This window comes from Musca domestica, unplaced genomic scaffold (assembly GCF_030504385.1).
Source record: "Musca domestica strain aabys unplaced genomic scaffold, Musca_domestica.polishedcontigs.V.1.1 37, whole genome shotgun sequence".
Lineage (NCBI taxonomy): Eukaryota > Metazoa > Arthropoda > Insecta > Diptera > Muscidae > Musca > Musca domestica.
In genome coordinates this window covers 2442214-2466719 of record NW_026712321.1, presented here as the reverse complement: position 1 = coordinate 2466719, position 24506 = coordinate 2442214, and the positions used below count along the sequence as shown (strand labels likewise).

General features: G+C 36.5%; 3 protein-coding genes across 5 annotated transcripts; 1 reads left to right on the top strand and 2 right to left on the bottom strand.

The window, feature by feature from the left end:
• Positions 1-6533: 6533 nt before the first annotated feature.
• LOC101892528 (argininosuccinate synthase) lies at positions 6534-10387 on the bottom strand. Its single transcript, XM_059126243.1, has 3 exons — positions 9910-10387; positions 9362-9844; positions 6534-6893 (listed from the first exon to the last, which is right to left on the bottom strand). The coding sequence occupies exons 1-3, from the start codon at positions 10321-10323 to the stop codon at positions 6561-6563; spliced, it is 1230 nt and encodes a 409-aa protein (XP_058982226.1). The 5' UTR covers positions 10324-10387; the 3' UTR covers positions 6534-6560.
• Positions 10388-14122: 3735 nt separating this feature from the next.
• Positions 14123-19759, bottom strand: LOC101897712 (serine/arginine repetitive matrix protein 1). Of its 2 annotated transcripts, XM_059126137.1 has the most exons (7): positions 19601-19756; positions 17531-17805; positions 16621-17423; positions 16464-16555; positions 15043-15427; positions 14570-14980; positions 14123-14501 (listed from the first exon to the last, which is right to left on the bottom strand). In XM_059126137.1, exons 2-7 carry the CDS (start codon positions 17625-17627, stop codon positions 14361-14363), a joined length of 1929 nt encoding a protein of 642 aa, XP_058982120.1. In that variant the 5' UTR covers positions 17628-17805; positions 19601-19756; the 3' UTR covers positions 14123-14360. The 2 variants fall into 2 exon arrangements, with proteins under 2 accessions (XP_058982120.1, XP_058982121.1); XM_059126138.1 differs by lacking the exon at positions 17531-17805 and having other exon boundaries at positions 19601-19759.
• A 1895-nt stretch (positions 19760-21654) lies between these two features.
• On the top strand, positions 21655-24357 carry LOC101888610 (thioredoxin-related transmembrane protein 1). Of its 2 annotated transcripts, none has more exons than XM_011296408.2 (4): positions 21655-22012; positions 22241-22402; positions 22652-22826; positions 23828-24357. In XM_011296408.2, the coding sequence occupies exons 1-4, from the start codon at positions 21846-21848 to the stop codon at positions 24335-24337; spliced, it is 1014 nt and encodes a 337-aa protein (XP_011294710.2). In that variant the 5' UTR covers positions 21655-21845; the 3' UTR covers positions 24338-24357. The 2 variants fall into 2 exon arrangements, with proteins under 2 accessions (XP_011294710.2, XP_005188913.2); XM_005188856.3 differs by having other exon boundaries at positions 21656-22012; positions 23849-24357.
• The last annotated feature ends 149 nt before the right edge of the window (positions 24358-24506 follow it).

Genomic DNA, 24506 nt, shown 5'->3' with positions numbered 1-24506 from the left:
AAAGTAATTAGAAACAGTTTTCTAATTTTCCCCCAAAGACACACACACATACACCCACAACGATAGAAGAAGTTTCACAGCATCCAAGAAAATTGCCAGAGCAACTCTTGCGGTAATTAAAGCTGAGCAAAATTTTGTTCCAAAAGCTGTTCTGCTCAATGGAGAAAAAAGGAGGAAAACTAGAACTAACCCTTACCTGGAGCTATCAAAAACAAGAGGAAACAAAAAATAACCCAACATGCAGACAACCATCATTGACAGCAGCATCGGCAACATCACTTCCAAAAAATCAGCAACAACAAATGAAGACAAAAGTTTGTTGCTGTGGAAAAGTGGAAAACAAAGGGTTTCACACCACTACCACACCGAATACTGGCACAACTGATTGCACACAATTAAAGTTAATTTGTTGACGAGTTGTAGAAAAAAAACAAAGCTGGGGAAACAGGTAGGCAAAGGACAAGGGAAAGGGGGAGAGGAGCGAGGATTTGAGTATTGATAATGGAGCCAAATCTAGTAAAACTCCCAAGAATATTGAGATATTCAAATATATGGCCAACTGAAATATTTTTTTTTGTTTCCCATACCCCTCCCCTGTCTTTCTCCTGTTGCCAATATGTTGTTAATAAATTCCCCATTAATATATATTTTTAGAATCCCTTAATACCTTTGATTGCAAGGCAATCAACATCATCTTGTTGCTCAATCAATTTTTACTGTTTTTGTTATTATTATTGTTGTTGTCTTATTAATATTTTCCGGTCATGCTTGGCATACCTGGAGCAGTCTTTATTAAGCAGACAGACAAGTGGCATATTTTGGAGCTATTGGAGATGACGACGATGATGATGATGATATTAATAATATTAATAATTGATATGATGGAGAGTAATCAGGGCATGACATAAAGGATAATGGATAATTAATTGTAGCATACTTCTAGGCATTTGTCAGGCAGGCAATCAAAATGATGGGAAACATTTGCCAATAATGAAGCAGAAATAAGAGACGACATATTGATTCCACTTTTTGTTTTTGTTGTTTATGGAGTTTGGGATTTCATCTACTTCTTGCTTAAAAGAGATGTCATATCTTTCATATTTTGATGACAGCTTGTCATAACAACAATCCAACAATGATGTCAACAGAAGTTTGACTAACTCTAGATATGAAGTTTTGGGCTTTGGGACAGAAATTTGTATGGCACTGTGCAAAATCTAAGGCAGTGGTGGCAGGACAATTGAAAACTGAAAATTGTGCCAAATAGCACAATGAGATGACAAATGAAAACAATAGAAGGCCTCAAGAATTCTTTAAAAAATCCACGCCTTGTCTTTAATTTGGAGGTCTCAAAAATTCTTTAAAAAATCCACGCCTTGTCTTTAATTTGGAGGTCTCAAAAATTCTTTAAAAAATCCACGCCTTGTCTTTAATTTGGAGGTCTCAAAAATTCTTTAAAAAATCCACGCCTTGTCTTTAATTTGGAGGTCTCAAAAATTCTTTAAAAAATCCACGCCTTGTCTTTAATTTGGAGGTCTCAAAAATTCTTTAAAAAATCCACGCCTTGTCTTTAATTTGGGGGTCTCAAAAATTCTTTTAAAAATCCACGCCTTTTCATTTATTTGGGGGTCTCAAAAATTCTTTTAAAAATCCACGCCTTTTCATTTATTTGGGGGTCTCAAAAATTCTTTTAAAAATCCACGCCTTGTCTTTAATTTGGAGACCTCAAAAATTCTTTAAAAAATCCACGCCTTGTCTTTAATTTGGAGACCTCAAAAATTCTTTAAAAAATCCACGCCTTGTCTTTAATTTGGAGACCTCAAAAATTCTTTAAAAAATCCACGCCTTGTCTTTAATTTGGAGACCTCAAAAATTCTTTAAAAAATCCACGCCTTGTCTTTAATTTGGGGGTCTCAAAAAATCTTTAAAAAATCCATGCCCTGTCTTTTTTTGGAGACCTCAAAAATTCTTTAAAAAATCAACGCCTTGTCTTTTTTTGGAGACCTCAAAAATTCTTTACAAAATCCATGCCTTGTCTTTTTTTGGAGACCTCAAAAATTCTTTAAAAAATCCACGCCTTTTGTTTGTTTTGGGGGTCTCAAAAATTCTTTAAAAAATCCACGCCTTTTGTTTATTTTGGAGACCTCAAAAATTCTTTAAAAAATCCACGCCTTGTCTTTAATTTGGAGACCTCAAAAATTCTTTAAAAAATCCACGCCTTGTCTTTAATTTGGGGGTCTCAAAAAATCTTTAAAAAATCCATGCCCTGTCTTTTTTGGAGACCTCAAAAATTCTTTAAAAAATCAACGCCTTGTCTTTTTTTGGAGACCTCAAAAATTCTTTACAAAATCCATGCCTTGTCTTTTTTTGGAGACCTCAAAAATTCTTTAAAAAATCCACGCCTTTTGTTTGTTTTGGGGGTCTCAAAAATTCTTTAAAAAATCCACGCCTTTTGTTTATTTTGGAGACCTCAAAAATTCTTTAAAAAATCCACGCCTTGTCTTTAATTTGGAGACCTCAAAAATTCTTTAAAAAATCCACGCCTTGTCTTTAATTTGGGGGTCTCAAAAAATCTTTAAAAAATCCATGCCCTGTCTTTTTTTGGAGACCTCAAAAATTCTTTAAAAAATCAACGCCTTGTCTTTTTTTGGAGACCTCAAAAATTCTTTACAAAATCCATGCCTTGTCTTTTTTTGGAGACCTCAAAAATTCTTTAAAAAATCCACGCCTTTTGTTTGTTTTGGGGGTCTCAAAAATTCTTTAAAAAATCCACGCCTTTTGTTTATTTTGGAGACCTCAAAAATTCTTTAAAAAATCCACGCCTTTTGTTTATTTTGGAGACCTCAAAAATTCTTTAAAAAATCCACGCCTTTTGTTTATTTTGGAGACCTCAAAAATTCTTTAAAAAATCCACGCCTTTTGTTTATTTTAGGGGTCTCAAAAAATCTTTAAAAAATTCACGCCTTGCCTTTAATTTGGGGGTCTCAAGAAATCTTTAAAAAATCCACGCCTTGTCTTTAATTTGGGGGTCTCAAAAAATCTTTAAAAAATCCACGCCTTGTCTTTAATTTGGGGGTCTCAAAAAATCTTTAAAAAATCCACGCCTTGTCTTTAATTTGGGGGTCTCAAAAAATCTTTAAAAAATCCACGCCTTGTCTTTAATTTGGGGGTCTCAAAAAATCTTTAAAAAATCCACGCCTTGTCTTTAATTTGGGGGTCTCAAAAATCTTTAAAAAATCCACGCCTTGTCTTTAATTTGGGGGTCTCAAAAATTCTTTAAAAATTCACGCCTTGTCTTTAATTTGGGGGTCTCAAAAAATCTTTAAAAAATCCACGCCTTGTCTTTAATTTGGGGGTCTCAAAAAATCTTTAAAAAATCCACGCCTTGTCTTTAATTTGGGGGTCTCAAAAAATCTTTAAAAAATCCACGCCTTGTCTTTAATTTGGGGGTCTCAAAAAATCTTTAAAAAATCCACGCCTTGTCTTTAATTTGGGGGTCTCAAAAAATCTTTAAAAAATCCACGCCTTGTCTTTAATTTGGGGGTCTCAAAAAATCTTTAAAAAATCCACGCCTTGTCTTTAATTTGGGGGTCTCAAAAAATCTTTAAAAAATCCACGCCTTGTCTTTAATTTGGGGGTCTCAAAAAATCTTTTAAAAATCCACGCCTTGTCTTTAATTTGGGGGTCTCAAAAAATCTTTAAAAAATCCACGCCTTTTGTTTATTTTGGGGGTCTCAAAAAATCTTTAAAAAATCCACGCCTTGTCTTTAATTTGGGGGTCTCAAAAAATCTTTAAAAAATCCACGCCTTGTCTTTAATTTGGGGGTCTCAAAAAATCTTTAAAAAATCCACGCCTTGTCTTTAATTTGGGGGTCTCAAAAAATCTTTAAAAAATCCACGCCTTGTCTTTAATTTGGGGGTCTCAAAAAATCTTTAAAAAATCCACGCCTTGTCTTTAATTTGGGGGTCTCAAAAAATCTTTAAAAAATCCACGCCTTGTCTTTAATTTGGGGGTCTCAAAAAATCTTTAAAAAATCCACGCCTTGTCTTTAATTTGGGGGTCTCAAAAAATCTTTAAAAAATCCACGCCTTGTCTTTAATTTGGGGGTCTCAAAAAATCTTTAAAAAATCCACGCCTTGTCTTTAATTTGGGGGTCTCAAAAAATCTTTAAAAAATCCACGCCTTGTCTTTAATTTGGGGGTCTCAAAAAATCTTTAAAAAATCCACGCCTTGTCTTTAATTTGGGGGTCTCAAAAAATCTTTAAAAAATCCACGCCTTGTCTTTAATTTGGGGGTCTCAAAAAATCTTTAAAAAATCCACGCCTTGTCTTTAATTTGGGGGTCTCAAAAAATCTTTAAAAAATCCACGCCTTGTCTTTAATTTGGGGGTCTCAAAAAATCTTTAAAAAATCCACGCCTTGTCTTTAATTTGGGGGTCTCAAAAAATCTTTAAAAAATCCACGCCTTGTCTTTAATTTGGGGGTCTCAAAAAATCTTTAAAAAATCCACGCCTTGTCTTTAATTTGGGGGTCTCAAAAAATCTTTAAAAAATCCACGCCTTGTCTTTAATTTGGGGGTCTCAAAAAATCTTTAAAAAATCCACGCCTTGTCTTTAATTTGGGGGTCTCAAAAAATCTTTAAAAAATCCACGCCTTGTCTTTAATTTGGGGGTCTCAAAAAATCTTTAAAAAATCCACGCCTTGTCTTTAATTTGGGGGTCTCAAAAATCTTTAAAAAATCCACGTCTTGTCTTTAATTTGGGGGTCTCAAAAATTCTTTAAAAATTCACGCCTTGTCTTTAATTTGGGGTCACAAAAATTCTTTAAAAATTCACGCCTTGTCTTTAATTTGGGGGTCTCAAAAATTCTTTAAAAATTCACGCCTAGTTTTCTTTTTGGGTGTCTCAAAAATTCTTTAAAAATTCACGCCTTGTCTTTAATTTGGGGGTCTCAAAAATTCTTTAAAAATTCACGACTAGTTTTCTTTTTGGGTGTCTCAAAAATTCTTTAAAAAATCCACGCCTTGTCTTTATTTTGGAGACCTCAAAAATTCTTTAAAAAATCCACGCCTTGTCTTTATTTTGGAGACCTCAAAAATTCTTTAAAAAATCCACGCCTTTGGTTGATTTTGGGGGTCTCAAAAATTCTTTAAAACATCCACGCCTTGTCTTTATTTTGGAGACCTCAAAAATTCTTTAAAAAATCCACGCCTTGTCTTTATTTTGGAGACCTCAAAAATTCTTTAAAAAATCCACGCCTTTTGTTTATTTTGGGGGTCTCAAAAATTCTTTAAAAAATCCACGCCTTGTTTTGATTTAAAAGGTCTCAAAAATTCTTTAAAAAATCCACGATTTGTCTTTAATTTGGAGGTCTCAAAAAATGTTTAAAAAATCCACGTCTTTGGTTCATTTTGGGGATTTCAAAAATTCTTTAAAAAATCCACGCCTTTTGTTTATTTTGGGGGTCTCAAAAATTCTTTAAAAAATCCATGCCTTTGGTTTATTTTGGGGGTCTCAAAAATTCTTTAAAAAATCCACGCCTTTGGTTGATTTTGGGAGTCCCAAAAATTGTTTAAAAAAATCCCCGTTTTGAGGGAGACCCTCCAAAGAACATCCACTAAATTTCTTGTTGCAGAAATAATTTCACTTGTTCTCGTTGTTTTTTTCTTTCCCCTTTCCTCCCCTCAATTAGTTTCTAAAAATTACTTGATTGGAAATGTCGAGCTATTAACTTGCCAACTGGCTGACAAAATGTGAAAGGCTTTTGTTTCATTAGTAATGTTCGGCATCAACACATTCAATCTTTATCAATTTGACTCCCACCGTTTAGGTTTTTTTGCGGGCCCTTTTGAACTTTGCTAGATTAAAAGGTACTGACGAAGCATTTTTTTTTATTTTTCGTTTGGATTGCCATGGCCGCAATGCTGACAGTAAACCAAAACAAAAACCCAGAGTCAAAGAAGGCGTTAAAAGTTTCACCACTCACATCAACGCAATATAATAAAAGATCTCAGAGACCATGAGGGAAAAAAACTGTTGCAATTCACTCCTCCTGCCCCCCCACGCCCCAATTCCGGCCAACAGTCAACTATGTCCAACTATAGTCAAGGAAAGTAATGATTTTCGTACACCAATCAAGTGTTTGATTGATTACGTGACGATTGGAATATACACAAAATATTGACCGCTACAACAACAACACCAACGACAAGAAAAACTTGGCAAAGTCAAACCCCCAGAATCCATTGAATCCATCTCCATGGCCAGCCATAAAAATTTCCCATGAATTTGTGTGGTGCTCAATAGAAAAAAAAAGGAACAATAGCAACAGCAATGGCGATAAAGAAACCAACTAACATCATCATCCATCCGTCGTCCGTTTCCCACTTCCCACTTCCAAACTAGAAATTTGTTTGGAAAAAACCCTCACTTTGCCCTTAGCGCAAAGAGAAAATAAAAACTTAAAACTGCAAGTTAACAATAGTTGGCAATTGTTACAAGTTTCCCTCTTCTTCTTCTTCTTTTTTCCACTCGTTTGTTTTTTAGCAGCAGCTATCTTTATTACTTTTTAACTTCATATGCTCCAAATGCTCGTACATGCTCCCTAAGGCGCACGGAATTGATGGCAATAAAACCGGAAGCATCACGTGGCACATAACCACCATGGACATCCATTGACACCAGCTCTTGATTGTACAGGGCATTGGCGGTGGCAGCTTTGCGAGCAACAGCAATGCAATAACCGGGTCTCAACTCCATTGTCACCTGGCCATTAACATTCGCCTGGGACAGTTCGAGGCACTGGCGTACATAATTGGCTTCGGGACTGAACCAGAAGCCGTTGTAAACATAGTCGGCCATGCGATCGCGTAAGTATTGTTTGCAGCGAAGGACCTGGAAGAGATGACAAAGAGAAAATAAAATGGATTAGAAAATATGGGAATGGATTAAGAAATTCTTTAAAAATCTCGACTTGGCTTCAGGGAACGTCTCAAAAAATTTAAAAAAAAATGCAAGCCTTGGCTTTCTAATGAGGGTCTCGAAGATCCAAGCCCTGGCTTTTTAGAGAAGGTCTTAAAAAAATCCTTTAGGGATTCCAAGCCTTGATTTCCTAGGCAAGGTCTCAAAAACTCCTAAAAAATCCAAGTCATTACTTCCCAGGGAGGGCCTTAAAAATTCCATAAAAAATTCAAGCCTTGGCTTTCTAATAAGGGTTTCGAAAAATCCTCCTAGAAGATCTGAGCCTTGGCTTCCCAGGGAAGGTCTGAAAAAATCCTTAAAAATCCAAGCCTTGTCTTTCTAATGAGGGTTTCAAATAATCCTTAAAAAATTCAAGCCTTGGCTTTCTAAGGAGGGTCTCGGAATATCCTTAAGAAATCCACGCCTTGGCTTCCTAGGGAATGTCTCAACAATCCTTAGCAAATTTAAGCCCTGTCTTCCTATAGAAGGCTTCAAAAATCCCTAAAAAGCCAAAGCCTTGACTTTCGTGGGAAGGTCTTAAACTTGACTTGACTTCAGAGGGAAGGTCTCAAAAAATGCTTTAAAAAACACCAACCTTGGCTTCTAGGGAAGGTCTCCAAAAAACCCTTTAAAAATCAATCCCTTGGCTTCCTAGGGAAGGTCTCAAAAAATCCAAGTCTTGGGTTCATACGAAGGGTCTTAAAAATCCTAAAAAAAATTCAAGTTTTGGGTTACATACGGGAGGTCTTAAAAAATTCTTAAAAACCCACGACTTGGCTTCGGAGGAAAGATATAAGGAAATCCTTAAAATATTCACGCTTTGGTTTCCCAGGGAGGGATAAAAAATTCAAGCCTAGGAAGCAAAGGGATAGTCTCAAAAAATTCTGAAAAACCTAAGCCTTGAATTTTTTAAAGGACGTCTCAAAAAATCCTTAAAATATTGACGTCTTGGCTTCCTAGGGAAGGTCTCCAAAAATCCAGCCCTTGCCTTCCTATGGAAGACTCAAATAATCCTCAAAATATTCACGCCTCAGCTTCAGCTTCTAAGTATTGGTTTCCTAGGAAAGGTGTCAAAAAATCCTTAAAAAACTCAAGCATTGGATACATACGGAAGATCTTACAAATATCCACGCCTTGGCTCCCAGGGAAGGTATCAAAAATTTCTTAGAAATCCAATCCTAGGGATCCAAGGGAAAGTCTTAAAAAATTCTAAAAAATATAAGCCTTGACATTCTTAAGAACGTCTCAACAAATCCTTAAAAATCCAAGCCTGGGAAGCCAAGAGAAGGTCTCAAAAAATTCTGAAAAACCTAAGCCTTGACTTTCTTAAGAACGTCTCAACAAATCCTTAAAAAACCAAGCCTTGGCTTTCCAGGGAAGGCTACAAAAATCCTTGAAAATGCAAGCTAGGTAAGATCTCGAAAAATCTTTAAAAACCCACCCCTTGGTTTCAGAAGGAAATTCTTAAAAAGTCCCAGCCTTGACTTCGTAGGAAAGGTCTCTAAATATCCTTAAAACCCCACGCCTTGGCTTCAGAGGGAGTGTCTACGCAAATTCTTCAAATATTCAAGCCTTGGCTTCCCAGGGAAGATTTAAAAAAATCCTTAAAAAAATCCAAGTCTAGAAGGCCAAGGAGAAGTCTCAAAAAATCTGAAAAATCTAAGCCTTGGCTTCCTAGGAAGGTCTAAAAAACCAAGCCTTGGCTTCTTACGGAATATCCAAAAAGATCCTTAAAAATCAAAGCCTTGGCTTCCTAGGGAAGGTCTCAAAAAATCCTTAGAAAATCCAAGTCTTGACTTCCTAGAGAAGGTCACAATAAATCAAACCCTTGGCTTCCTAGGAAAGATCTCAAAAATCCAAGCCTTGGGTTCATACGGAAGATCTTAAAAATTCTTAAAAAATTAAAGCTTTGGCTTCACAGAAAAATCTCAAACCCTTGGCTTTCTACAGAAAGTCTCAATAAATGCGTAAAAAAATCCCAACCTTGGCTTCCTAGGGAAGACTCCAAAAATCCTTAAAATATTCATGCCTTAGCTTCATATAAAAGGACTCAAAAATCCGTAAATAATCCGCGCCGGCGCTGCCTAAGGAAGATCTAAAAATTTCTTTAAAATATCTATGCCTTGACCTCCTAGGGAAGTTCTTGGAAAATCCGTAAAACATCACAAAATTCTTTAAAAAATCCATGTCTTGTTTTGATTTTAGAGGCCTCAAAAATTCATTTAAAAAATCCTAGACTAGGCTTCCTTAAAGGACCTTAAAAATTCTTCAAACAATTCATGACTTGGAAGCCTCAAAAATTCTTTAAAAGATCCCCGGCTTATTTGGATTTTGAAGTCCTCAAAAATTCTTTAGAAAATCAATGCCTTATCTTTATTCCTTTTTTTTCTTATCCCACTCACCTCTCGATCCAAACAGAACACCTCCAAATCCTGATGGGCCTTGAACAGAACCGTGCCGCCGGGAGTCTCATACACGCCTCTGGATTTCAAGCCCACATAACGATTCTCCACAATGTCGATACGACCAATACCATACGATCCGGCCACATAATTTAAGATTTCCAATATCTCCAAGGGTGACTGAGCTTTTTCGTTCAACTTGACCGGTAAACCTTTTTCAAAGGTTATGGTAATGCGCATGGACTCCTTGGGCGCTTGAGTCAAAGGATCTTTGGTCATTTCATACAACGATTCGGGGGCAATGTGATTGGGATCCTCCAAAACGCCTGATTCATAACTAATGTGTAAAATATTAGCATCTGTGCTCCAGGGTGTCGATGGTTTGGCAGTCACGGGGATGTTATGTAACTTGGCATATTCTATTAAATCCAAACGACCCTGGAATTGCTGGCAAAATTCATCATCTCTCCAGGGGGCAATGATCTGAAATGAAAAACGTGGTTAGAATTAAAAAAAATGGATTGAGTGGTTGTTTTATTTGAACTCACCTTGATTTCCGGCATCAGGGCATAGGCACACAACTCAAAGCGCACCTGATCGTTGCCCTTGCCCGTGGCACCATGAGCAATGTACTTGGCCTGATATTTACGGGCAGCCTCCACCAAGGCCACACTTATGCAGGGCCGAGCCAATGAGGTACCCAATAGATAACGTTCCTCATAGATAAGACCCATTTGAATGCCCGGCCAGATATAGTTGCGCACAAAGTCATCTTTCACATCTTTGACTACACATTCTTTGGCCCCGATTTTCAAGGCTTTCTGTTTGGCTGCCTCAAAATCTTCCTTTTGACCAACATCTGCCATCAGGCAAATAACCTCGTAGCCCTTCTCCAACAGCCATTTCAAAATACATGAAGTATCAAGACCACCGGAATAAGCTAAAATTACCTTCTCAGCCATTTTGAGAATTTGATTTGTGGATGTGTGAGCTGTAGAAGCTTTAGAATGAAACTAATTACGCTAATCTCGCACAGCAGACACTTGGACAAACATCTAGTCTATTTTGAGTTCGAGAGATAATAAAAAATTGTCTCTATCAGCATCTGACCGGCTGGATGGCTGACTGGCGGGAGATAAGAAAATTTTATTTGTTGTTTTTTTTTTTCTTTTTGAGATTCAAGTTTAAGGTTTTTTTAGGGCATTGAAAAATTTTCCAAAATTCTAATCACAGCAGCATGTCGCAAAGTTGTAAAAAAACAACAACTACCAGTACTTTATGGTGCCGCAACGTGAGGTTTTACTATAATGTTACAGACTTCTTCGCAAATTTTGAGATTTTTGTTTAAAGCCTCCAAAATTCAAGAAAATTCCGCTAAAAATTCTTAGAATAGTCCATGACTTGGCTTCTTTAGGCAGGCCTTAATAATTCATTAAAAATTCCACTCCTTGGCTTCATTTTGGAGGATTGAACAAATTCATGCCTGGGCTTCTTCATGGAGGCCTTAAAAATTCTTTGAAAAAATCCAAACCTGGACTTCATTCGAAATCCATTAAAAAATTCGAGCCTTGGCTTCATTTGGAGGCTTCAAAATATTCTTTAAAAATCCATGTCTTGACTTCATTATGGAGGCCTCAAAAACTCCATGATAAAGGTATGTAATAGCTTCATTCCGTTTCCATTTTTTGTTTAATTTTCTTTCTTTTTTTTTTTTTTTTTTTGCTTGACAAACTCTGAGAAAAAAAGAGAACTGAAATAAGATTTGCATCCATCATCACCAACTCCTGTTATAATCACATAATCACATTCATATTTTTCGGCGGATATTTTCCCCCAGCTTTCCTCTGACGACATGAAATCCACCACCCACCCACCATCATCCATCCATCCATACATTGTATTTACATTCAATTCCGCTTCATGTTTTCTTTTCGATGCCGCGCTATTGTGGCCATTTGGGGGGGAAGGAGAAGCCGTAGAAAAGCAAACACACACACACACCAAAAATTGGCATGAAATTTCAATTTATATGCAACCAACAAATGACTTTCTTTTTCTGGAGGGAGGTTAAAAGGGAGTCGCATGGAAATATATATTGACTATGTTATTTTAATTTACTCCCGATATGTTTACCAATAGCGTGACTAATATTTAGCCAATGTGAACGAACGTGCATTTTTCCATTGATTTCCTTCAGCCAGATGATGAAGATGGTGATCTTCCTCCTCCCCCGGTGTTTTTTTATTTTTCTTGGAAAACGTATTATTTGTCAAGGTGTCATCTTGTTGAAGATAAAAACTTCGACGACAGCCTCATATGCATATTCGATTGGAATATATCTGCATGATTTTTGATTTTGTAATGAACCAGGCGGTGAAGATGACGATGATTATGGCGATGATGACAACTTCTTGGCGGATTCTAATTGGTAATGTGTAGTAGTCGATGTTGTCTTCTTTTCCATCATGGAATTCAATTAATATGTTAAAATAATCCATTAGCTTCAAAATCATTGTAATTCTGGAAGAATATGAGGGAGCGCCAGCTTTGCAGGTGGGTTAGATGGTGGTACATGCTCCCGCCGACAGATAAATCAATCTTAAATCAATTAAGGAGGCCTTAAAAATCCTACTTAAAAATCCAAACTTTTACTGAATTTTGGGAGCCTCAAAGATCCACGCCAAGACTTCATTTTGTTGTCCTCAAAAAATTCTTTCAACATACACCCCTTGGCTTCAATCCAGAGGTCTCAAGAATTCATTAAAAAATCCATGACTAAAAATTTCTTTACACCCGCAAACCTTGAAGACCTCGAGAATTCATTAAAAATTGCACGCCTTAACTTCGTTTTGGATGCCATATAGTTCTTAGAAAAATCAAGTCTTGGATGACTTTCAATTTTTTTAAAAATTCCACTCCTTGACATGGTTTTGAATGTCTTTCAAATTCTTTAAAAATTCCAAGCCTTGACTTCGCCTTTTAAATTCTTTAAAAATTCCACGCCTTGTCTTCGTTTTGCATGTCTTTAAAATTCTTCTAAATTCTACGCATTGACTTCGTGTTGAATGTCTTTTAAATTCTTTAAAAAATCCAAGCCCTGGTTTCGTTTTAAATGTTATTCAAATTCCTTACAAGTTCCACGCCTTGACTTCGTTTTGAATGTCTTTCAAATTCTTTAAAGATTCCAAGCCTTGACTTCGTTTTGAATGTCTTTAAAATTCTTTAAAATTTCCAAGCCTTGACTTCGTTTTGAATGTCTTTCAAATTCTTTAAAAATTCCAAGCCTTGACTTCGATTTGAATGTCTTGCAAATTCTTTAAAAATTCCATGCCTTGACCTCGTTTTGAATGCCTTTCAAATTCTTTGAAAATGCCTTGCCTTGACTTTATATTGAATGTCGTTCAAATTCTTTAAAAATTCCACGACCTGACTTGAATGCCTTTCAAATTCTTTAAAAATTCCACGCTCTGGCTGGCTCAGAACTCTTTAAAAATTCACACCTTTGATGGCTCAAAAATTCTTTAAATAGACGCACCTTGGATGGCTCAAAAATTCTTCTCCTTGGAGGCCTCTAAAGTTATTTAAAAATTCACGCTTTCGATAGCTCAAAAATTCCTTAAAAATTGACGTCTTGGATGACTCAAAAGTTTTTTAAAAGTACCACTCCTTGACTTAATTTTGAATGTCCCATAGTTCTTTGAAAATACAACTCTTGGATGGCTCAACAATTCTGTAAAAATCCCCGCTTAAAAAAAAAATACTCGTCATGGGTCTTTGGAAATTCTTAAAAAACTCCACGCCTTGGATGACTCTGAAATTCTTTAAAATCCAAACCTTGGATGGTCTACAAATATTCTTTAAAAAATCTGGCTCAAGAATTCTTTAATACTTCACTCCTAAAAGGTCTCTAAAGATCTTTCAAGAAACACGCATTTGGCGGCACAAAAATTCTATAAATTCCACACCTTGGAGACCTTAAAAACTCCATGCTTTAGTGGCCTTGAAAAAGTAGTCCTAAACATATTTTAAATTTGAAGCACATTTTAAATTTTCGCTTGTTCGGAATTACATCTCAACAACGCCATCTGTGGCCATGCAACCCAACAAATGCTATATCCTCAAAGCTTTTGTCCTTAAATCACTTCAAAGGTATTGGCAACTCCAAAAGCCAATCGGTCAAGTTGGCCATGTTTTTTGTTCAAGGTTTATTCCTGTGCTAAGATAACAATTGTAAATTTATACCATAAAGCTTTAGCGGATTAAGTTTCCGAAAGCTTTGAGGCTCCCTTTAGGATAAAATCCTTTGTCCCTTAAATTGCTTCACGGGTACTTTGAGGACCCTGCTTGCTTAACCTTTTAACGTCATTTTTTTTTTTTTTTGAATGTATTTCCTCCTTACTTCGCTGCATCTCTCCACTCAGCTATTCTTGAATGAAATTCCATACTTTGTTTCATATTTGTTGCATTTTATTAAATGTATATGTTTTTTCTTTGATTTATTTTCTGATGTTCTTGTTTTTTGTATTTGATTGCTTAAAATTAAATCATTATTTTTATATATTTAAAAAAAGAAATATTTGTATTTACCTAAAACTATTATAAATCTTCTTTTCATCAAGATTATAATTTAAAATAAAAAAAAATAATTAAATAAGCCTTTGATCATAAGTTACAATTGTGTTAAAGAAAATACACAAAAGGCTACTAAATTTAAGACTAACACTAAAATATTAAATGTTTTCTCATTTTTTTTTTGTTTCATCATACATTCAAAATGTACACAGAATTATAATTGGATAGAGTTTACAAACCATTGCAGCGAAAAGAAATATAACAACAAACTTCTTCGGCGAGCAGCAAAAGACGTATGCTCTTGAGAGAAGAATGAAGTCATTTACTCTTGATAATTACTTTCAAATGTAGAAGGAGTCAAAGGACATTTTCTTTTTGTTTTGTTTGAAAACTAAATAAACCAAAATGTAGTCACAAAGTTTACAAATTAATTGAGTCTCTGGGTGATGGGTAGCTTTTTACGTCTACGCTGGCGGGCAAGTTGTTGACGTTCCCAGTATTCATAGTAACGTTCATGCTTGAGCCATTCCTGGTATTTATACCACCATTCTTCCCATTTTATGTAATCCTAAAAAATAAATAAATAATTTAAATTTCGTTACAAATTTCATTTTTTTTTTTTTGTTTTCAACTCACCTTCAAATCTAAGTCTCTCAAATAGCCACGCGATTTATAGTAATCATAGCGTACACGTACATCATCCCACGACAGCATACCCGACGGTGCTGTTGTTGCCAATTCCTCGGGAAAATGGCCAACCGGTGCCGGTGAATACGAATAACGACGCGGCGGAGATTCAAGGCCCTCTTCAATCATAACTTTTAGAGCGCCACCCGCAGAATCTTTTGTAATGCGCATATTTTCCATATTGCTGCGATCTATGGACCATTGGGCCATCTTTCCGAAACGTTCCGATAACGTTAGACGCGTTGTTGCGGTAAATGTGGGCAAAGGGGTCTCATCGGAGTCCGAACCACCCGAATCATCCGATTCGGAGGATGAATGTTTTTTACGTTTCTCACCTTCGATTTTGATGCGTGTGCGTAACTGAAAAAAAGGAGATACAAATTTAGATTTGTCACAAACGATGTTTCTCATTCTTGACTAACCTCTTTTTCTTTTTTCTTCTTTTTCACGGGAACCACTGCAGCAGGTGTGGGCTCTGGTGGTTCGGGTGGCCGATTTTTCAAACGCGGATCTTCAAGCGGTGAATGACGGCTTGTCCTTACCTTGACCGGACCATCAGAGACGTGTTCATCAATGCTGCGCTGACGACTAATACGACGCACGTTCATTTCCCGTTGATATTTGTCTAGCTCAGAGCTACGTGGCGGTGAACTGGGACGTACGGGCAGGCGACCACTTGTTGAGGTGGAGGATGACGACGAAGGGGGCACTGCACCGCGATGATATTGCAGCGACCGAGATGATGATGATTTCGGTGGTGGCGAACGAGGCCCACGCTCGCGTGGTGGACGGTGCATTGACATTGAACTGGAAAATTAAAAGAAAACGATAAAAGGATGAATTGATAATGCCTTGTTCTTTTAAAGAAAATAGAATAAATCTAGTTCTCCTAGAATAAAATATCTCTAGGATTCCTAAAGATAACGCCAAACATGTATGTATCCTATATAGAATAGAGCCCCTAGATCTCTTATAAACGATACAAAGCCTCGATTAGGTCTTCTATGGACCCTTTAATTCCATCAGGTCTTCTAGGGACATTAAAAGACTTAAGACCTTATATGTACACTAGATTGTCTTAAGGACATCTTTGGATACTGGAAGACATCAAGATCTTCTATGGATGCAAGTAAACATAAAGGTCTTCTTAGGATACAAGAAGAACTCAAGTTCTTCTATGGATAGAGTAGAAGGCCCAAACGTCTTCAATGGATGCTAGTATACATCAAGGTCCTCTTTTAATGTTAGAAGAACTCAAGGTCTTCTATGGATACTAGAGAGGCTCAACGTCTTTTATGATATTCTAGAAAACCTCAATATCTTCTATGTATACTAGAAGGCTTCGAGGTCTTCTTTGTATACTAGGAGGCCAAGAGGTCTTCTTTGTATACTAAAAGACCAAGAGGTCTTCTATGTATAGTAGAAGTCTTCTATGGATATTCGAGAGGCTCAAAGTCTTCCATGGTCTTCTAGACGACCACACGATCTACTATGTATACTAGAAGACCAAGAGGTCTTCTATGTATACTAGAAGACCTCAGGATTTTTAATAGATACTAGAAGACCTCAAGACCTTCTATGAACACTAGAAGAGCCCAAGGTGTTCTATGGACACCAGAAGAGATAAAAGTTAAAAATATGCCCATTAAAGATCTTTGAGCTAGGAGGCCATTAGATCTTAAATGGGTATTAAAACGACTCTCAAGTATTCCAAGACCTCTAGTCTGCTATAAATATTAGAATACTACTATGTCGTCTATACATTATACAAGACCACAAGGTCATCTATGAATAAAATAGGACATCAGACCCTCTAGGATTCGGTGGTATTTGTCAAACTTACCGAGAACGATGCCGATGACTGGGTGAACAAACCGAACACGAATCATCGGAACAATTACTCGACGAACTATTGGTACGCGAACGACAAGAAGACTGTAACAAAAAGGAAATTTACATTAGAATACATTTTAAATAATTATCATATTGTTCCGACTTACCCTGGGTGGCGGTGATGGTGGTCTCTTGGAACGGGGCAATATTTGCGCCCTAGACGATTTCGGAGGTATTTCACCGCCGCGACCCAAAACCGGCGGTGGTGGTGTACGACGACGACTACCACTTATATTGGGCGGTGTAACGCGACGCCTTTCCCGCTCTCTGTCAATGGGTGAACGCGAACTGCGACGACGTATTGGAGGTTCTGGTGGTGAACGCGGTCGACCACCACTGCCACCTCCCCCGCCCATTGGACGACGACCCATGTCGGGTGAACGCGGCGGTGCACCACCCCGATATGGTGGTGAACGAGGACGTCCCCGGTCGCGGCCATCCATTGACGATGGTGGCGAAACACGATTACGACTTATGCGATCCATATCACGCGGCGGTGGAGGTGAACGACGACGCATAGGCGGTGATTGCGGCGGGGTTTTACGCAAACGCGAACGACTACGTGACCGAGGCGAACGAGAACGTGGTGAACGACCATAACGACCGCCGGGCATTGCACCGGGTGGGCCACCCGCCGAAGAGGAGTTATAACCACGATAACCATTACCGGCGCCACCGCTACCACCTCCAGCACCTCTTTCACCGACCGAAGGACCTCTTTCACGATCACTTTCTCCCGAACTGCTCTCTCCCTGTATGTACATTTTCTTGTAGCCCGTGTGACGCCAACGGTTGGGATCCTTTTCCTCGACCTCCAGCAATTTTTTGTCCCAATAGTCGTTGGTGTTGGCTCGTGCCTTTTTCATGACGTTGTCGATCTCACGACGTTTTCCAGCCGGCAATGAGGGATCTGTAATGGGCGGCCGGTTGGGGTAGATAAAAAGAGATTACAAACAAACATTATTAATAATCATGTTCAACAATGACAAAAGCAACAAAAGCAGCAAACAAACAAACCATTTATTCTGGTTACAGTCGGTTGACGATCCATGTGTAATTTGGAATTCATTTCCATACCGCCGCCGCCGCCACGACGACGCGAACTAGACGACATGTTGTCTGCTTTTGTTTAACTTTTAAGCAGCAACTTGCGCGCGGTATTGAAATTTAAGACGCGTTAAACGTATTTGAAACAAACCCGATATTGCTTAAATTGAATTTGCACACTCACTACAGTTTAGTTTTGAAAATGAATAGAATTTATCTTTTTTGTTTGCAAAGAAGATCAGAGGCTGTAAAAATATATACAGATCACACAATTAGAATAAAAGCTTTGTAACAATTTTTTTTTAATTTTTTCAAAATATAAGCTTGAGGTTAATATTATTTTCATTGATATTGGTTATGTGAATTATTTTTAAATTGATTCGATTTCACACATTTGAATTTTTTCTGCATGAATTTGGAAATGCACTCTTTTTTAAAAAGCCAATTACATTTAATTTTATATTTTGAATAGCTCTTTTAGCTACATTTTTGTAGATAGAGCGGGCTGTCGTTAGGCCGCTTGTTGTCTATATAACAGTTCCATGGATGATTTTTCGCACGAATCCGCCGACCGAATGACCGCTGGCGTTAATTTTTGAACGATGTATACGAAACGGGAGTTGGGATGTGGTAATAAATAGTCATTTCTAAAACCTACGTAACTAGATCTAGCTTTAAAAAAATCTATTCCATGTCTTAACCTAGATTTTGTCGTCCTGATCCATTCCATTTTGCATCTTTTGAGAATTCTACTATATCAAAATACGGACTGAGATTTTAAATAGATTTGGCAGAGGAACATGTAAAAAATTAAATATGATACATATTCTATATCATATGTCTGTCTAATTGAAGGACTGTTGCGGAACTAGGTGTCACATATGAAGAGGGATTTCAACTTAATCTTAAAATAATATCCAAATGGTATAGAACGCTAGAATAAATTGTTTAGATGTCACTTTTTCCCTCAATTTTCTAAACAGGTCCTTTGGTATATTTGGCACTGAAATATAAATAAATTTTATTGAAGCTATAACTAAATCAGAATCGGTGTTTACCCATTTTTTGAGATGTCGAAATAAAAAGTTTGAAGCGCCATATTTAAACGCTGTTGGACACTAGATAAGGTCATATCTGTGATTTGATATGTAATTAGCTTGCAAAGAAGACAAGGAAGCTATCATATTGTAATTCCAGGGTTCTAATTTGTATGGGTATGAAATTTCTTAAAAATGGAATAATTATATTGCAATTGGATATTAAAAAAATCCCAAACACATTTTATGCTAGAACGATAAATAAATGAAAAACAATTTTAAACATAGAAATTCATTATTTTTACCACCAACAAGGCAAAAGATACGCGTCTGTTCACAAAATATGCAAAGCAAAAAACGTAAAAAATGTTCTTAAAGACCGATTGGCTCCAATAACGAACGCATTCTAATAATTCGCGTGACGAGGGGGATGGCACGAATTGAAATTTTAATATCTTTTTTCTACGGATATTTTCAATAACCAAAGTTCTTAAATTAGTCTTTCCAATAATCCCACTGTGAACTTTTCTTTCTTCACACAATGACCGACCGTTCATGATTTTTCAAACCGAATAATCATTACACCGACCGACGATGCAGACAGCAACGCGCATTGTTCTGCTGTCTGCCGACGTTGGCGTCGACGACATAGCCGACAGCATTGTAACCGGCCCTACAATGCAATGCTGAAGCTTCCCGAGCGGCCCGCATTGTCTTTTTTTCATCCATGTTGGGTTTTTCACACTCCATTAGCGCAAGCACATGGTTTTTCCAATTAATTTTCTTCAAAGTTTTTCCCATTCTATTTTTCTTTTTTAGGAAAAAAATGCGAAAAGCAAATCTAGTTTTGTCAACGTAACACAGTTCTTTTTTTTCGGGGCGCCGCACAAACACACATACAACATCACACAACCGACATTTTTTCTTTTCTTTCAGGGTTATTCTTAGCATTTTCTCTTCTCGTTGTTTTTTTTAGTTAATAATTGTGGTTAATTATGCTTACGTTTTGTTTGATTTAGTTAATTAGTTGTAGTATTTATTTCCGTCGTTAATTTTTGTATATATATGCTGCTTTTTAGTTAATAAGAAAATTTTGTTAAGTTTTTGCGGCTGTCACCCAACGCTCGAAAAAGAAAAATTACTTTTTCTCTATACCATGGCCTAGCGAAGCGAATTGATAAAAAATACAGCTCTGTCTGTTCGTTTTAATGTCAATTTTTTGTTTTTTTCTAGGCGAAAAAAAAACATAAGTGCGGTACACACTAGCAAACTGTACAGCATTTCCATCACTCACTCTATTGCTAGGAACACAATTGGAGCGAACGACGAATTTCGCCCTACGCGGCGACAAAATGAGCCGCGAAAATTCGTCGTATGGAACACAATACCGACGAAATTATAAAACAGCTGATGAAGTCGTTTACTTTTTGCTCATTTGTTGACTACAATGAATTATACAAGAACACATAATTCTTTATGTTCTCTTTTATAATTTCACTTATGTCCATCTTCTCTATTATAAATTCACTGATATCCATCTTCACTCAGGCGCAAGTACACAAATAAATAAACAAATTAATTATGTTTTTTTTTATACGAGTAACAGATAGTAGAGTGACCATAACAAATTTTAAAGTAAAAAGTAACTTTATTTACTAAAACACATAAAATTCGTACAAGTATGGCCACCTTGTACTGTTTTGTTCGCCGGTCGCCGGCGTATGAAATAGAAATAAAGCTAATTGAGTTCGCGGCGACCGACGAAATTTTCGCCGGTGCCGTGATTGTGTGCACTTCCATATACACATATGTGTTTTATTTTTGACGACGAACATACGCCGCGAAAAAATTCGTCGTTCGTTCCAATTGTGTTCCTAGCATATATGATTTGGGTTTGCAAAGCAATGTGAAAAAAACGAATTAACACCGGAAAAATGTATTGTAAAAATAACAGTTATTTAAAGGTAAATGACCAGTTTGTTAATAAATCTTATATATATTTTTAAACGATTAAACGTATTTAGATATCAATCACAATAAAATTGGCACTAAGTGCACGTTTACATTTAATCGAGTGGATTTTAACCGTCATTCCATTGCGTATACGTCAAATAAAATCGGCTCTAAAAGCTTTTCCCACGCGTCATTTAAATTGTCAATTCCTTTGATTATACGTCAAATAAAAAACAAACCTTGTAAAAATGATTAATTTAGTTGTCGGTCGGCTTTAGTATGCAGATTCCATAACGCTGGCTGAATAAGATTGCACAAGTTCAAGAAAGCTAGAAAAATGCAACTCTGTAACTCTGTCAAATTGACTTTTAAATAAGCAACAGATGGTTTTGTTTATTATTATTTTTTTTACAAAATTCCTATATTCGGGAAAACCCACAAAACAAGAATGGAATTTCGGGATTATTCTACAGGTTTGAATCTAAAATTGTAGGACAATACAGTTTTATCACAAAATTGTACAATTTGTTACCCATTTACTTCGAAAATTTGCATTTATTTTGCAAACAAATTTGAAATAATTTCAAATTATTGTATCTTTTATTCAAAACAATATAAAAAATGTGTATATGTTTTGACAGAATAAGGGAACCAAAATAAAAAAAAATATTTAGGGGGTAGCTTTGTTCCACCTTCTTATATTTTGCCATGCCATAAGATAAATTTTTGAGAATTTTTAAATTTATGAGGAAACCTATTTTTAATCTGTTACAGAACCTTCAAGAATCCACTTGTTTTCCAATTTTCTCGCTTTCGTTTTTATCTTAAGAACAGTGCAATTTATATGTTCCAGAAGTGGCAAAAATCTAACAAACAAAAATCAGTTATCGTAGTAAAAGTTTTTACATTCCTGAAGTTCTAGAACAGCGCATATATCAGAGGGACACCGGCATTGCATTTACAATAAATGCAGTTTGACTAATGACCATACAATTCTACCATTTGCTCACACAACACACCTTTTTCTTAGGTCCCACTTATCAATGTTATCGATTCGGTGGAATGTCGATTTTATCGATATTTCCCCATAACTAATTTATTCGTCATAATTTTTTTTCTTCTTCACAACGACAAACGTCATAAGAATTTGGGCCGGTTTTAGAGATAAACGCAAAATATTTCCATTGGAAATTGTGAAATTTGGAATTTTTCACAGGATATTATTGAACCAAAACACGCACGAAGTGTGTGGCATAACATAAAACCACAAAAGACTTGAGCAAGCGGCAGTAAAAATGCAAAAATTAGCAGTTCGCAATTGGGCGTTTTTGGCCATAATTCTTGGCTTTGTTGTTGTTGGCATAGCTGAACAGCAGACAATACAAAAATCTTCGAAATCATTAATTGATTTAAATGAAGACAATTGGTCGTTGATGTTAAAGGGCGAATGGATGGTGGAATTGTAAGTATAGGTGTAATTTTTGGTCCGGTGATGATGATGGTGATGGACCGGTACAACAAAAGAGTATTAATTTACAACATAAAAAATCAAACAATGGCATGTGATTTACGTGTGTTGGACAATTTCAGAGTTGCCAGACGTTGTGTGACTAAAACAAACAAATTTTATGTTTTTTTCGTTGCATATTGAATTAATGTGTTTTTTGTTTCTATTTCAACATCATTCTAGTTTTGCCCCATGGTGCCCAGCATGCAAGAATTTGGCCCCCACTTGGGAAAGATTTGCAACGACAGCGGCCGATATTAATGTGAATGTTGCAAAAATTGATGTAACCACGTCGCCTTCTCTTAGTGGTCGATTTTTTGTCACCGCCTTGCCAACCATTTATCAGTAAGTCCACTTTCAAATGCAATCATAATAGTTTTGATCCATTATAGGAATTATGGGGGGTTTGAGATAATATTTACATATGCAACTATGTTGGGGTTACTAAGTCAAACACAGAGTAGAAAAATAGAAATATTTACATTTTGTGGTTTCGAAGGAAATCAGATTTGCTGGGGGGTTTTGAAAATATGATGGATGTACTGCTATTAGAGATTTTAAATTAAATTTATTGAAATGTCTTCTTTTCTATAGCGTTAAAGATGGTGAATTCCGCCAGTACCGTGGCTCACGTGACGGCGATGCTCTGATGTTCTTTGTCAAACAAAAACAATGGACCAAATTGGAACCCATATCGGCCTGGAAGAAACCTGATACTGTACATATGTCAGTGTTGTCATATTTCTTTAAATTGTCACATACTTTGAAGGTAAGTCAATTAAATATATTTTACAAGTTTTAGTTAATAATTTATCATTTCATTGTAGTCATACTCCATAGTTTTAGGGACAAGAAAAAACTATCCTAAGTAGTCTTTGGGGTTGTATAACTTTGAAAAAGTCTTGGGCATCATAGAAGTTTTTAAGAAAAGAAAAATTATGGCAAAGGTAGGAATGACGAAAGAGAAAAAAAAAAACGAAATTAAAACTAACGGCTTAAGGTTAAAAATGCGATAGAAATGTCCAAATGATCCGAGCATATCCTCAAAACACAACTTGCTCCAAACTAGTTAAGCTTTCGCTACATGAATCCTTTTCCCATAATATTTAGTTTGAGACATAAAGGCGTTGAAATTGCCCTAAATGAAAATGACTGAAATCGGTTGAACAGGTCACCCATGTGTATCCCAACACTTTTCAGGTCTTAGTCCTGTATAATACACATTATTTTGCCGATTTGGAAGAGATTTTGTCAGAGACATAATAAAGCCCTTAAAAGCCAGCTCTGGATTAAAACGAAAATCGGTCAGGTTTTGGATATATCCTCCACATATGTACCAGAAAGGCTTCTCTTTGAACATCGGAGGGACTTCTTTCTTTAAAAAATTCTTACTAGCTTTTTCGAGGCTAAACTTTAAATTTGATTTTTATTCAAGACCTAAGGGTGATTGTCTCCTTCCGTCAGAACATCAAAAATTCTTACTAGCTTTTTGGAGGCTTAATTGTAAATTTGATTTTTATTAAAGACCAAATGGTGTTTATCTCCTTGAAAATCAGAAGGCCATGTCGGTCATATTTTTTATTTAGAAAAGAAAAAAAATTTCCAATCGGAGGCCAGTAAATTAAATTTTTATGCCTTCTCTTTGAAGATGAGAAAGCATTGTCGGCCATTATTTTGTCTTGTGTTTTTGTTTTTAATTATTGTTTTTCATCCCACATGTGTTGTTGTTGTTGTCTTTGTTGTAAATGTTCCTTGTTTACTAATCTTTAGCTTGTCCAACATTCATTTAAGGATTTCAATGCCCGCCTCCAAGAAGAATATGGTCTACCCACCTGGGGTTCATATGCTCTCTTTGCCATCGGCACAATCTTTGTGGGAGCCGCCTTGGGCCTAATGTTGGTCTGCGTTGTCGATTTTCTCTATCCACCCAAGAAACATCAACGTCAAAGTTTCTCCGAATCCAAGGAAAATGGTCAAAATGGCATTGAAGATATAGCCAATGATGAAATTGAAGATGATGCACCAAGAAATGAAGACGACGAAGAAGAGGAGGAGGATGATGAAGAGGAAGAAGAAGAAGCCGCAGGCAATGATGAAGATGACAACGAAGAGGAAGAGAATGAGGATGCCTCAACAGAAGATGATAAACAAAGTGAATCCGAGGAACCGGAGAGTGAGAAAAAACAACCAGCCTCCCACAAGCAGGAAGAAAAAAAGGAAAACGATACAAAACCTAGTCCCACAGAAGTGCGCAAGCGTAAGCCACGCAAGGCAGATTAAGAATTCACAACTCGTTTTTTTATAAAATAAGAAATCCCAAAGTTTCGTTTTTGATTTATTTTTTGTCGTGTGTTTTTTATACAAAATTTTTTTGTGTAGTAAAAATTGATAAATAGGAAAGGAAGATAAGAGGGAGAAGAAAGAAATACATCGAGACTCGAAATACGCA

Coding starts and splice junctions, on each gene's coding strand:
- LOC101897712 (XM_059126137.1), bottom strand. CDS start 17,627: ATGTCGTCTAGTTCGCGTCGTCGTGGCGGCGGCGGCGGTATGGAAATG. Junction 15,428..16,463: donor AGTCATCGGCATCGTTCTCG/GTAAGTTTGACA, acceptor TTAATTTTCCAG/TTCAATGTCAATGCACCGTC. Junction 14,981..15,042: donor AGAAGAAAAAAGAAAAAGAG/GTTAGTCAAGAA, acceptor CCTTTTTTTCAG/TTACGCACACGCATCAAAAT.
- LOC101892528 (XM_059126243.1), bottom strand. CDS start 10,323: ATGGCTGAGAAGGTAATTTTAGCTTATTCCGGTGGTCTTGATACTTCA. Junction 9,845..9,909: donor CCCTGATGCCGGAAATCAAG/GTGAGTTCAAAT, acceptor TTTTCATTTCAG/ATCATTGCCCCCTGGAGAGA. Junction 6,894..9,361: donor TGTTCTGTTTGGATCGAGAG/GTGAGTGGGATA, acceptor CATCTCTTCCAG/GTCCTTCGCTGCAAACAATA.
- LOC101888610 (XM_011296408.2), top strand. CDS start 21,846: ATGCAAAAATTAGCAGTTCGCAATTGGGCGTTTTTGGCCATAATTCTT. Junction 22,403..22,651: donor GCCTTGCCAACCATTTATCA/GTAAGTCCACTT, acceptor TCTTTTCTATAG/CGTTAAAGATGGTGAATTCC. Junction 22,827..23,827: donor AATTGTCACATACTTTGAAG/GTAAGTCAATTA, acceptor ACTAATCTTTAG/CTTGTCCAACATTCATTTAA.